This window comes from Rutidosis leptorrhynchoides, chromosome 1, assembly GCF_046630445.1.
Source record: "Rutidosis leptorrhynchoides isolate AG116_Rl617_1_P2 chromosome 1, CSIRO_AGI_Rlap_v1, whole genome shotgun sequence".
NCBI classification, from domain to species: Eukaryota; Viridiplantae; Streptophyta; class Magnoliopsida; order Asterales; family Asteraceae; genus Rutidosis; species Rutidosis leptorrhynchoides.
The window spans coordinates 50,633,124-50,647,162 of NC_092333.1; the positions used below are offsets into that span (position 1 = coordinate 50,633,124).

Genomic DNA, 14,039 nt, shown 5'->3' on the forward strand with positions numbered 1-14,039 from the left:
AGAGGCAACTCATCCTTACAAACATCGGATGAAGGGAAAAAAGTGTGGCAAGCAGTGGAATGAACTTTTAGATACCTTATTTGGAAAAATCAAAATAAAAAAGTCTTCAAAAACTCGTGTTGGAATCCACCGGTTGCACTAAACGAAATTCAAGTGAAAAGTTATGAATGGATCGCGAAGAGATGTAAAACTTTGAAGATTGATTGACATACTTGGTTGATCAATCCGAAAAAGTTTCTTGAGAGATAATATGAGTAACCATTATAGGATACCACCTTAGCATCCTTTGATTGTTGCTCGTGTATATAGTGCGTCTTTCGTTCATCGTGTGTAATGGGATAAACTCCCAACTTCATTTGTAATTTGCATTTTGAATTAATCTAATAAAATATCTTGCCCTTAAAGAAAACAGTTTTTGGTGTTGAAAGAGTAAAGTTTGGGTTAAGTTCAAGGAAGTGGTGTTATTCATTATTCTTTATCTTTATTTATATAAAAAAAAAAATTTAAAAAAAAAAATAAGGAAATATCCAACAACTTTTCACAATAGCAAATGAAAAAAGTCTTCCAGTTTTTATGTTTTATTAATCAGGCAACTGTCATCAAACACAAAAACCTGATGGTCCTGATGTAATGAATCCATAAAATATTCAATTAATTCATTTTTAAATATAGTCATATCTACGACTATACGAGTCAAACTTTTTCCGATTCATAGATCAAGCAAGTCAAATCCTAATTTTTATTCATACAGATCAGTGAACAATCCTTAAAATATGGTATATTGTCACTGATCGCTAGGGTTAGTTTACTATTTACCTTCCCAAAGCATGGTTTAATTTCAATAATATTGTAAACTCATGATATTGTTTGATGTAGCTTATTAATTAACTGTGATTTATTACGTTGTTATTGAAATACAGCAATTGCTTGATTGAGAGTTCATGATGGCAGCACTTAGTTCAAGGACTGATACTTCTACAGATGGTGAAACTGATGATAAGATTATGGGGGTAATAATTCAACTACTTGAAACTTTTTTTTTTTTTTTTTTTTTTTTTTGTATTATTTTATTCTGTTACAATTGACATTTAATAAGCTTGGTTTCATGATTCATAATTGATTGCACACAAGGTTGCCCCTTTACCCTTGAATTCCACACAATGGTGCCTTCCGCACATCGCGTTGCGGGTCAGTGGGAGAGGGGGTTTTACTGCTCATGCCTTCGGATTGGGCCGGGTTTCATATGGGCAGCACCAGTTGGGGGCGGGTTATGCAACCGCGGGAGATGAACGTGTGGGTGGTTAAGTCCGGGGTGATCCCGTACTTTTTTTTTTTTTTTTTTTTTTTTTTGGCGAAAAAACGAAAACTCATATAGAAACGAGGTCGTTTTTCAAAGAAAAACGCCCTCAACAGAGAATACAAAAGGACAAGGGAAAACGGGGAAGCTCACACCTAGAACGCAACCATCTAAACAAAAACTATCTATAAACGAGCTCCCCTAACATCCCGAAAAAAAAACTACAAACATACTAATCAAACAAAAGCAGAGAAATACAAGAAAACACAACAAGGAACGAAACCAGGCGATAAACATAGGACGGACCACACTAATCAACCTCGAGGACCCGCTCTTTTCAATTTTCCATTAACCGTCTCTTTCAGAGAATTCTTCCCTGAGCGATTCTTAATCTTGTAAGATAACACATTAGCGGATCCATCACCCGGCGCGCTCTCCCCGGCCAAACGTGTCATCATATCATCGAAAGCCGCAAAAGCCTCCATGGACATATATCCTCTCCCGATAGCCGAAGAGCCGCCATCTCTTCCGTCTTGAGGACCCAAAAACAAGTTTTGAATTGCGCCCCCGTAATCCCGTACTGCTGTTCAAATAAATAAAATATTAATTAGTTACAACTGTAGAAGTTGATGTTTGTTCAAATCAATTGATGTTCTTATACAAGGTAACGGGGACGATAAATAGAAAGAATTAGTTGTAATTAGTTGTGTAATGATGGATAATTGAACAATATAAATGAAGATTTTTGCTAATTATGTGATTCTGATGCAGTTCAATAATGGAAATTCACTCGGGATTGTGGTTTCTGATGCCAGTGATAAGTCGCGGGACCAAAAGGTTTTTGTTTCTGTTTTTGTGTTTGTCTACTTTCATATGTGAACATTATTACTAGTTTTTATATTTAATGTCTTGGAAGTAATTGCTACGTATACAGAGTACACTTATTTATAAATGGTTCCGTTGGGTTATGTTTGATCTCTAACGCGCACACTTGATGGTACTTCGGTAGAAATCACAAAATCTGCAAATTTTATGCAGAAAACCTCATAAGTTACTTTGTTGTTATAAATTTGGTTATTGCTGAAGTTATATACAACTATACAAGTAGTTTTTTAGAATCATATTTGACACACTACTAATATAAACGAATGTAATTCTTTGGTAAATGGGTCAATCGAATTGTACCAAATGTATATGTGATTCAAGGCGAGTGCATCTGTTATTTAAGTCCCGGTGTCTGAACTTTTGTACTATTACCGTCCACTGATTTTGTTGAGCCGTAATCAATCTTCAGACACTTCGTAGACTTGCTCAAAATCGTGAAGCTGCAAGAAAAAGTCGGTTGCGGAAGAAAGTAAGTTTTCTTTTGTTTAACCTGCCTGTCTTCTCTCATCTTTTATTTATGTGTTTCTTTTCATATTAATGGGCTATGTCTATGGCTATGGCTATGACTATATTAGGTAGGTTTTTTCACTTAAAAGATCCTAAGATTGACCATTGAAAATTAGATATGTTTTAATTGCTGCCAAGATGGTAGTTTACTAGTGAATCCTTCATTACTTGTCTAATTCCCTAAATAGTTCCCCCTCCTTAATTACTGCCAACAACGGCTTCTTCCGTTTCGTCGTGTCTCGACATTGATTTTACTAAATTTGCTTTTGAGATGCATGCTTCTGTTAAATTATGATTTATAACCGATAAATATAGCACGGATTCATAAAAATTGCATGAAAAAAAATCATCGACAGAGTCATGTAAGATGTATTTTATAGGTGGGTAGCAATTACGGGAATAAGATATTGTCAATTAGAATAAGCAATATAGGTTGATTTTTGATAGTTTCGCATCTAACTTGCTTGTGCAAGAACCCCGTATTCCCTTTCCCCGTGATATATATGATCTGCTACTATTTTAAAATTCATTTTCTGGTAACTTCCAATCCTAACTTAGCCTATTTGCTTGTTAGTAATTATATCTTGAAATTAGTGACTATACTTTTGTAACCTACATCTAATCTTCTTGGAGAAAGTAGTTTAGAGAGACATTGAACATTTTGTCTCAACTACGAGCCAATTTGAATGTTATATATTTTTCCATTAGGAGCAATAGTAGACAGTCCTTGTATACAGATTAAACTTATCCATTTTTGGCTGTCATTTATGTATTTTGGGTGGGTTTTGTAGGCTTATGTTCAACAACTTGAAAGTAGCAGAATGAAGTTGAGCCAACTTGAGCAAGAGCTACAGCGAGCTAGACAGCAGGTTTGGTTTGACCTATAGTTTCAGCTAATTCCTTGAAGCATATCATTTTTCTTAACGTTATTTCTCTCCTTCGCTGAAAGGGCGTCTTCATTTCAAATTCAGGAGAACAGTCTCAATCAACAAGTGGAAATGGTATGGCTATATTATCATTTTTTAGTCTTATATTTTAATTGAATTAATACTAATTTATAATACCTAAAGATGGATCCAGGGGAATTAGCAGTGCGTTCAGCATAAAGTATATGTAGTACATAAGTCATAAGGATGTTTAAATTTTAGTTTTTGTTAATATCTATTCTAGTCGACACCACCAAAATAAAATTCTAATCAATTTGTAATATCAATATCCTTGATCTGTATCAAGCGTTCTTTTTCAAGATTTTGTTTCTTATTCTTCTACCGTTTAATTGTTTATAGATACGAGTAATAGATATTTCTGTATTCATTGAATTGCTTAGCAATGATTATATCATGTAAGAAGAATCGATTTAAGATTATTATGAAAATGATGTATCTTTTGTGTGCACAATTAATTTTACAATTACTACTATATCATATATAAAATAACTGATGAATGATGCATGCAGGAGCATCGTCTTTCCATGTTGAATACTCACGATGGCTGGATGAGCAAAACCGGCGAATTAGTGAGTTAAGAGAAGCCGTTAGCGCACATGCTGGTGATGGTGAACTTCGTATAATTGTTGATGGTTGCGTTGCACATTATGAAGAAATTTTCAGAATAAAAGGTGATGCTGCAAAGGCTGATGTCTTCCACATTTTATCAGGCATGTGGAAAACACCTGCAGAACGGTGTTTTCTTTGGTTAGGTGGATTTCGTTCTTCAGAACTCCTTAAGGTGCGTTTCATTTCATGTATCATAGAGTTAACAATTTTAACTCATTTTCTATATATATTATATAATATAATTTGTAATATTGTTTTGTAATGATACATAATTTGTTAACTAGTTTGCTAAGTGTTTTTGATCTGTATTTGAGCATACAAATACTTGTTTATATATTGATGTACGTGTATTTGCAGCTACTTGTAACCCAATTGGAGCCTTTAACGGAGCAACAGTTAATGGCCATCAATAACTTGCAGCAGACATCACAGCAGGCAGAGGACGCCTTATCACAAGGAATGGATGCATTGCAACAGTCGTTATCCGAGACATTAGCAGGTTCTCTTGCGCCCTCAGGCTCATCAGGCAATGTAGCAAACTATATGGGTCAAATGGCAATGGCTATGGGTAAACTAGGAACACTTGAGGGCTTCATTCGACAGGTGCTATTTCACTACATCTAATTCTCTCTCTCTCTCTCTCTCTCTCTCTCTCTCTCTCTCTCTCTCTCTCTCTCACACACACACACACACACACACACTCTCTTTTGTGCACACATTTATACCGCCAACGTAGGTGGCAATTTTAACCCATTTTATATGAATGTGGGTAGTTGCATTATATTTAAATGTTAATAGGCTAAGTGGGTCAAATATAGTGGATGGCTTGTATGAACCATGCATTAGTTTTCCCAAAAGATCAAATACCACAGTTGGAAGTGCAATTTTGAGCTGTCTGCTTAAGAATGGGTTGGTCCATTTGTGTTATGTTATATGTCTAACGGGTCAAATGGATTGGTCCATTGTGTTATGTTATATGTCTAACGGGTCAAATGCGATTGAAATGTGTACATCAAATGCGATTGAAATGTGTACATCAAAAGTTAACCAGGTCAAATGGATCAAACAGGTGGGCAGGTGTCTACATTACCATTACCATATTACCTATTAGACAAAACTTACGAACATTACCAGGGGTATTTTCGTCTTTCCCCCTTTTTTTTTCCCTTCTTTATATTACCTATTAGACAAAACTTATGAACAGTACCAGGGGTATTTTCGTCTTTCCCCCTTTTTTTTCCCCTTCTTTCTTTCAAGTAACACCACAAAAGTCCCCCACACCTTGTTCAAAAATTAAAATCAGTCCCCAACACAGGGGGTTAAAGCGTCAAATCAAAATTTTCATAAAATATCTTAAATAAAATCCACTCAAATATTCGACAGGTCATATCTTCTCGCTCGCAACGAGTTAAATTTTTCCGACACCATCCTTAAACTCGAAATAATTTTATGAACACAATGTCACTAACTATACGCAAAACGGACACTTTTAAAAAAAGGCTAAATATTTAAGGTACTTTTCATATATGTTGATTTTTCACTCGCAGGCTCCGTAACTAAACACAATAAAATACATTAAAAATCGAACCCCCGTCGCGAAGCGAGGGTTCGAAAACTAGTTGTATCTATAATGCACACAACTTCCAATATCGCCACATGTAAATAAAAATATATTATTTTTTTTGCTAAACAACGTAATAACTGTAATCATAACACGCAAACGACATCTGAATGGGTCATTATTTGGTTGTGGTTGCAGGCAGACAACTTGAGGCAACAAACCTTGCAACAAATGCATCGGATATTAACTACACGCCAATCAGCTCGAGCACTTATAGCTATCAGTGACTATTTCTCTCGTCTTCGAGCTCTTAGTTCATTATGGGTTGCACGTCCTCGTGAATCGTGAGTGATAGCAGAATTTTATACTTTTATGTGAGTGTTGAAAGCTTAGTTTTTAAACAAGTTCTCGCAGCTTTATTCATGAAATGACTGTTGTTTTTTATAAGCATTGTAACCATTAAAGGATCTCATTAAACATGATATGGTAGATTTCGGTAAGTTGTAATTATCTAACGTTGAGTGCTTGATAGACTTGGATCTTGTTGTAAGGTAACATTTGTTGGAGTTATTGGTATTATAAAGTGAGCAGATTAGGGTCGGATTAAACTGGTAATTCTGATATAGGTTTACCAAATCAGTAACATTTAATTTGTTAAAGAAACGCGATAAAAGAAAGAAGATGGGTTCATGGGTCATTTGATTTTCGGTATGGTTTTTGGTTTTAATAGAAACAATAGTGGTTCAGATTGAGTAATCAAATTAGATTGACGCCTGCTTGGATACTGGGTTAATTGTTAAGAAAGTTGTCCTATGTATGGTAAACTTGGATGATTGTATACTAGCTTCAATTGTCTACTATATTGTCAAATGTTGTGTTTCGTCTCTGAAAATGTTAAAATGAACATGGAAGACTTCAAAAGTGATGAAGTCAGGAGAAAACCAAAAGAAGTCTAGCGCAACGCAAAGTCGCAAACCATCTTTTGGTATGGCCTCATTATGAATCATTTTAGAACTGTCAACTGTGTATTATCATCATCTGATGGTAAAAGAACAATGTGTTCACAATGTCTTATTTCAACTTCCATTTCGGCTTCCATTTTGGAAGTTGAAACCGACATGGGTAGAAGTGTTCACAATGTCTATTTCAACTTACATTTCAGCTTCCATTTTCAAATTTTACAGGAGAAAACAAAAAAAATATAAAAAATAAAAATAAAAAAGTAAATAAAAAAATAACGGCTACTTTTACATCGTCGATCATCGAACAAGAAGTTGGCAACGGACGCCGGTCGCAAAGTCGAGCTGGTGTCCGTTTTTGTCCAGCGTCAGTCACTTAAGCTGACTGACGGTGATGGACACCGAGACCTCTAAAAGGCATAACTGCAAAGAATATCACAACATATAGGACTCGTGTGATAGAAGATTTCAAAGAACCGCAACGCATAATACAACAATGATAAGAAATTAAAAGTTAAAATTCCAAAATTTTCAGGATTTATAACCAATTACACTACACAATAAAAAAAAATGGCATGTCGAAAGAAACCAACTCAAGCCAGTAATGAAGATCCAAAGCAAACAAGCAAATGACAGTTATACTGCAAAAAATGGAAATACGATAAACCGAATCTTTAAACATAAATAGAATCATACCAAACTTCAAATCTCACAATATCTTTCTACTGAAACTGTTTTTTTTACCTCAATTTTAATTAAGGGGTTTAACTTAAAAGTTTTCACTTTGCCATCATGACCTTGACAAATTCCTCATAGTTGATCTGGCCATCACCATCAACATCAGCTTCACGGATCATTTCATCAACTTCCTCATCGGTCAACTTCTCACCAAGATTTGTCATAACATGACGAAGCTCAGCTGCCGAAATGAAACCATTTTGATCCTTGTCAAATACACGAAAAGCCTCCTTAAGCTCCTCTTCAGAATCAGTGTCCTTCATTTTTCGAGCCATCAGATTCAAGAACTCAGGGAAATCAATAGTCCCGTTCCCATCAGCATCAACCTCATTGATCATGTCCTGTAGTTCAGCTTCTGTTGGATTTTGTCCCAGCGATCTCATAACAGTTCCTAGCTCCTTAGTAGTGATACAACCTGCATTAGTTTGCATAAATCATCACAACATACAACATATATGATCCAAAAGTAAGAACTATAAACACAACACCGAGTTATTAACTACTAGCTTGATAAATAATAATCTGTACGTCACAAAATTAATGTCATCATATCTCTGTCTCAAAATATTCACCGGTATCATTATACGGAGTATCTAGCAACAGAAAAATTGACATTTTGCGAATCAGAAACAAGCTTTATAAGCATATTGTGAATTACGTTATACTGTCGTATGTTTGTGAACAATCACTACGGAACAGAGTAAGCATTACTCCACTAGATTGCAGTTTACAACAGATACTTATATTAATTTCAGATCTAATCACGATTAATAAAAAATTACTAATTAATAGTAACAAATTAATTATAATCAAGGTATCACAGTTGCAGTGGCGAGTTTAGGTGTTAGGGAGCGGGGTCTCGTGACACCACTAGTTTTCAGAAATTTGTCACAAAAAATTATTATTTTTGTATAGGACACCACTAAAAATAATAATTTGACCCCATATATTTTTAGAATTTATATTTTAATAGTTTGACCTACTAAAATATTTGAAATTAGCTCACTTATGATTGTCCACTTACATATATTGAGAACGATATGTTAGATGGTATTAGCAATGATGCAATTGTGGACGAATTTTATCATATGAAACCCAGTAGACAACAATAAAAACTTACCTTTAGTATTAAGTGGATTGAATATATGTTTTTTTGTATAGGGGCTTATTTGCGGAAATATTAATTCCTTTTTTGTATAAATGATATTATTTTGTATGATGGTTGTTGTAATGACAATATTAAAAAATATAAATAACCTTATATTTTACGAGTACTATCGAATTTTATGTTTGTGTTTTGGGTGCGACCCGACCCGATATGACCCGACACATTCAATATTTTGTGCAAGTAAGTTATCGAAAAAAAATTTAGGACCCCATTGGGTTTTGATCCTACACAGTTGCTTGACATTTGATTTGACACATACATAAACATTATAGCAAACCCTAACTCACACAATTGCATTACAAATATTAAAATTAACAATTAGAAATCAGATCTGGTTGCGTGCAATCTCAATATGCATAACCGTAGATATACATACATACGTATACAGATCAGAAATATATTGGACTAATATATTTTTGTAACAAAAACAAAAAGTAAAACGAATCGGATTGAAAAAATAAGAAAGTATACCATCGCCATCTTTATCGAATAGGCTAAAAGCTTCTTTGAATTCGGAGATCTGGTCATCGGTAAGCTGATCTGCCATTGTTTTTCGATACAGAAAGATAAAAAGAAAATGGTGGTATTAAAACTGCGTTTTGGGGGTGATGTTGTCTGTACCTTACTGTATTTATGTATTTTATTTTAAGACCGCGTATTGCCTAATCACTTTTTTTTTTTTTTTAGTAATCAAATATTCCGTATATTTGTGTAAAAAATATATACGAGCACAAATTCCTTTTTATGTAATGTTTATAATCACGTAAGGAAAGGAATTAAATTAAAAGAAACTAATATTGGTTTTAACTAGATCGGATCGGCCCGGGCGATGCGGCGGGACCTTCTGAATTGAACATTCATATTTAACGTAGCGTTTTGTATAAAAGATATTCCGAAATATTTAGCGATTTTTGAAAAATATCTGTTTCGCATATAGTTAGTTGCATTGTGTTCGTAAAATTATTTCAAGTTGAACGGTGGTGTCGTAAAAATTTAACGTGTGGCGAGCGGGTAGATATGGGCCGTTAAAAATTTGGGTGAAGTTTATTTAAGTTTTTTTAATAAAATAAAAATGTTACAATTTTTATCTCTGAAGATTTGGTAAATTTAACATTGTTTGATGGGCAGTTCTGTAAGTTTGTTAGTTTTGTCATTGGAAAAGTTGAAGAGAATAAAACCACTTAATTTACCATCACTTTTAGTATTATAAGGATTAAATGTCCTTAAATATTAAAGAGCAAGTTTAACGAATTATGCTATAGAATTTTTGAGTACTTTAAGTTGACTAAGGAATAAAGAGCATATGCTTTTTCGTGAAAATTTTATTTAAATAAGAACTCAATCGATCGATATTCTATCAGTCCGTGACATTTTTTACCCTGCATTTAATCTATAATTCTCAATCTCAATTTTGACAACTAAATAATGTGCGCGCATGCACACACACGTATATACATATTATTATTCAAATGAATATTTTTAATAATTAAAAATTTCAATATAATAATAGCATTATTATATGCTCTTAGAACACATATTAGATAAACTCTTTTTAATTTGTAAATCTAGACACATAAAATATGAACGTGATTATTTTAAGCCATCAATACTTTTGTCATTTAAAAAGTTATGATGAGTATTAACTATATTATTTTAAAAACAACAACAACAATACCTAATCCCGCACATGCGAGGTATGGGGATGTGAGGTGTAGACAATCTTTCCTCTATCTTTGAACAAAGAGAAGTCATTTCACCACACAGAGTAGAACACTCCAGGAGTAGAGAAAGTCTTCCCTCTCCCTGTTCGACGAATAAAAAGATTGCTTCTAAGAGGACCTCCGGCAAAAACAAGTGAAAAATAATAATAATAATAATAATAATAATAATAATAATAATAATAATAATAATAATAATAATAATAATAATAATAATAATAATTAATAAATAAATAAATAAGTAATAATAATAATAATGATAATAATAATAAATAAATAAAAATAGATAAATAAAAAAATAACATTAATAAAAATAAATAAAAAGAGACGCCATGAAAGTGGCACAATCAAATTTTCATGGATTTTAAATTATGTCCGAAGATCAATTTAGGCTCTAAGGGCAATCAAGTTGCCAATAAATTGACATTTGATACAAACTCAATTAATCGAGCCGAAGGGTTTGAAGTCAAAGCACAAAAGTCATACATAATGTTATTTTTATTTTTTATTGTTGAAATTCTTTACTGTTAATTTTATATTATATATATATATATATATATATATATATATATATATATATATATATATATATATATATATATATATATATATTCAATAAGAGAAGCTTTGGTATAAGGCTTGGTACCCACAAGTCAGGCTTGTGATTGTTGGCTAGGTTCGGTTATTTATTTATTAAACCTATTTTTTTTCTTAAAAAAAATATCAAATTACACTTTGCCCCCTTTTTCTTAATGTTGGTTTAAACTCCGGAGAAATTTATAATTTCAACCTGCAACATTTTTTTCAATTATGTACGTGGGTAACAAGCTTTTATAAAATATATATGTGTGTGTTTGTGTGAATATCAATATTTTCTAGAATTAGTTACATAATTGATAAACAAATTTTTTACAAATTTTTTTGAACCCTGAACTCAAATTTACAATTTTAACACTCAATCTTTTTATAATCATTTCTCAACATTTTCTATATTTTTGTTTATTTTGTGATAACCCGTAAATTTTTGGCAAAATTTAAACAAAAATCTTTATATGATTTCATTTAACCTCGACTAATTCAGACGATTCACGAACAATTATTTGTAAATAATTACGCATTAATTTGATATATTAATATTATTATTATTAATATCCTTTTTAAACAAGATATCAATAATTAATATCTTTATTATCATTATTGTTATTATGAATAAAAAAAATATTGACAAATATTCTTGGAAAAGTAGTAAATCAATTTGTTTATAAAAAAAATATATATATAAAAAATCCTTAAAATAAATGATTTTTTTAATAAAATAAATAAATAAATTACTTTTTAATTAAAAATTATAATGAAAAACTACTTTTATTATTTTATTTTGTGCATTATCCCATGACCTAACATTTAATACTTTTGAATTTTAAAATCCCATTAAAAATTAAAATATTTCTTTTTCTTTTAATTATTTTATTCTTTTTACCTAATTTTTTCAAGTATAAATACCCCTCATTTCTCATTCAAACTCACACCAAAATTTCTCTCATTCTCTCTTTGAAGAATTACTACTAGTTGATATCCAGATCACTTACTTGCTTTACTTTCCTTCTTGCGTGGAATACTTCAACTGCTATTTAATGTGAGTTTTCATAGTTCCCTTTTTATCTATATTTTTGGACTGAGAATACATGCGCTACTTTTATAACTATTTTTATGAAATGAATACAAATACTAACACTGATTTTTTGTGAGTTTTCATAGCTCCCTTTTTATCTATATTTTTGGGCTGGGAATACATGCGCAACTTTTATAACTGTTTTACACGTATTAACTATTAAACTATGATATGTTGGGCTATGACCAGCAAGTCCCCAACCGACAAGTATAAACGATAACTTGTTACGGGGCAAACTTGAAAGTCTAGTCTAAATACAAGTACCAACTATTGAACTGTGATATGTTGGGCTATGACCAGCAAGCCCCCAACTGACAAGTATAAACGATAACTTGTTACGGGGCAAACTTGAAAGTCTAGTCTAAATATCAGTACCAACTGTTAAAACTATGCTATACCCGGCTATGTCCGACTAAGTCCATACAGTGATATTTTTAATTGCTGCGGCATTCTTAATTATTGGGGATAGGCCTATCGGGAGTAACGTCCCCGATACATTTGACTAAGTCTTTGTATTACTTGATAATGAAATTAAACGACAAGGACAGAACAACTTGTCACGGGGCAAATAACGTTTAGTCTAAATATCACGCACTGGCATAACTTTTTGATCCTGCGAAAGATCAACTTGATTGGATCTGAGTGATCTACTTATGAGAACAAATCTTGTGGTCTAACACTATTACTGAAATCATTATTTATGACAAACCTATGAACTCACTCAACCTCGTGTTGACCTTTTTAAGCATGTTTATTCTTAGGTACTTAAATATTGCTTCTGCTGTATATCTACTGCTTTGATGATGATTGCTTGATATGCTTGGAGTCTTCATTACATATCATATCAATTAAAGACATATTTATCTTCCGCTGCAAAACTCAACAAAACGTCTCATGTAGAGTCGTTCTCGTTGATACAACTGTGATTTGATATAATTAGTCACAAATACCCCAGGCCCTATTTGGGGGTGTGATAGATTGGTATCAGAGCAGGTTGTTGTAGAGAACCAGGATTGCATTTTATGTGTGCCTTATACAATTAGGTACCTTAGCAATGTAGGACTACAACTTTCCTTGACCATAGTGCCTTTAATTGTTGCCTTTAATTGTTAAATGCTACAATATGCTTTAGGAACTTTATTTATCTTAGAATGCCGAGCCAATCTAAGAACTCTCCTAATTCCCCAAAGTATTATCTAATTACGCCACCGCATTTAAATGCGACACCATGATTTCTGAAATTCTTGACATTCCTATGTCATCTATCATGGTTTTGTGTATTACATATGTATTACATGAAATATTATCCATGATTTTTGAAACTCCTATAATTGTTACTATTCATACTCAAATGTATATAACTCCCTGTTATATCACGTACCTATATGCCTTATACCTTTATGCATCGGTTTGCAAACCGAAAAATGTCATTGGGTTATCACAGTATACGAATTGAAAGTCTTTAATTGAAAGATTATTAGATTACATACTTATCATTTTATAATCTCGACACATCATACTACCATTATTGGAGTATAGACAAATCATATCTTATCATATCTATCCCAATAGACCTTGTCTACCACTTTTCCTAAATTTCCTCTGTAAATTACGGAAATCTTTTTACTATAAATACGTATTCAAGGAGACAAATATATCATTCAGTATTCAATACCCATTTCATATCAAACCCTATTCCAAACACATAATATGGATTTCTCACCTGATTCTTCAAATTCCTCTAGTTCCGAAGACAGCATGACGGGGACCCACCAACTGATCAACTACCGTGATTTCTTCAGAAGATGGGGATGGGTTCGTGAAATACTCACCCTATGGAGAAACGAAGAAGGTACTCCTTATCATGAGCCAAACTTACCACCAAACGTCGGAGTACTCGATCCGCTTACCGGCGAACCTATTCGTAATACCGTTTACACTCTTTTCGCAAGAATTTTCCGCCTCGAAGGTCGACTCG

General features: G+C 32.8%; 2 protein-coding genes across 3 annotated transcripts; one reads left to right on the forward strand and one right to left on the reverse strand.

Annotated features, from left to right (window-relative positions):
* The first annotated feature begins 494 nt into the window (after positions 1-494).
* On the forward strand, positions 495-6,316 carry LOC139886437 (transcription factor TGA2.2-like). Of its 2 annotated transcripts, none has more exons than XM_071870259.1 (9): positions 495-776; positions 921-1,010; positions 2,069-2,134; positions 2,592-2,651; positions 3,481-3,558; positions 3,639-3,690; positions 4,146-4,417; positions 4,603-4,848; positions 6,005-6,316. In XM_071870259.1, the coding sequence occupies exons 2-9, from the start codon at positions 942-944 to the stop codon at positions 6,152-6,154; spliced, it is 993 nt and encodes a 330-aa protein (XP_071726360.1). In that variant the 5' UTR covers positions 495-776; positions 921-941; the 3' UTR covers positions 6,155-6,316. The 2 variants fall into 2 exon arrangements, with proteins under 2 accessions (XP_071726360.1, XP_071726359.1); XM_071870258.1 differs by having other exon boundaries at positions 496-799.
* A 1,091-nt stretch (positions 6,317-7,407) lies between these two features.
* LOC139859797 (calmodulin-7) lies at positions 7,408-9,295 on the reverse strand. The gene is made up of 2 exons (XM_071848573.1): positions 9,143-9,295; positions 7,408-7,918 (listed from the first exon to the last, which is right to left on the reverse strand). The coding sequence occupies exons 1-2, from the start codon at positions 9,216-9,218 to the stop codon at positions 7,545-7,547; spliced, it is 450 nt and encodes a 149-aa protein (XP_071704674.1). The 5' UTR covers positions 9,219-9,295; the 3' UTR covers positions 7,408-7,544.
* Between the last annotated feature and the right edge of the window lie 4,744 nt (positions 9,296-14,039).

What these genes read in the sequence shown, in the direction of transcription:
- LOC139886437 (XM_071870259.1), top strand. Translation starts at nt 942, where the DNA reads ATGATGGCAGCACTTAGTTCAAGGACTGATACTTCTACAGATGGTGAA. An exon ending in ATAAGTCGCGGGACCAAAAG is followed by an intron (nt 2,135 to 2,591) that starts GTTTTTGTTTCT and finishes ATCAATCTTCAG; the next exon opens with ACACTTCGTAGACTTGCTCA. An exon ending in TACAGCGAGCTAGACAGCAG is followed by an intron (nt 3,559 to 3,638) that starts GTTTGGTTTGAC and finishes CTTCGCTGAAAG; the next exon opens with GGCGTCTTCATTTCAAATTC.
- LOC139859797 (XM_071848573.1), bottom strand. Translation starts at nt 9,218, where the DNA reads ATGGCAGATCAGCTTACCGATGACCAGATCTCCGAATTCAAAGAAGCT. An exon ending in ATTCGATAAAGATGGCGATG is followed by an intron (nt 7,919 to 9,142) that starts GTATACTTTCTT and finishes AAACTAATGCAG; the next exon opens with GTTGTATCACTACTAAGGAG.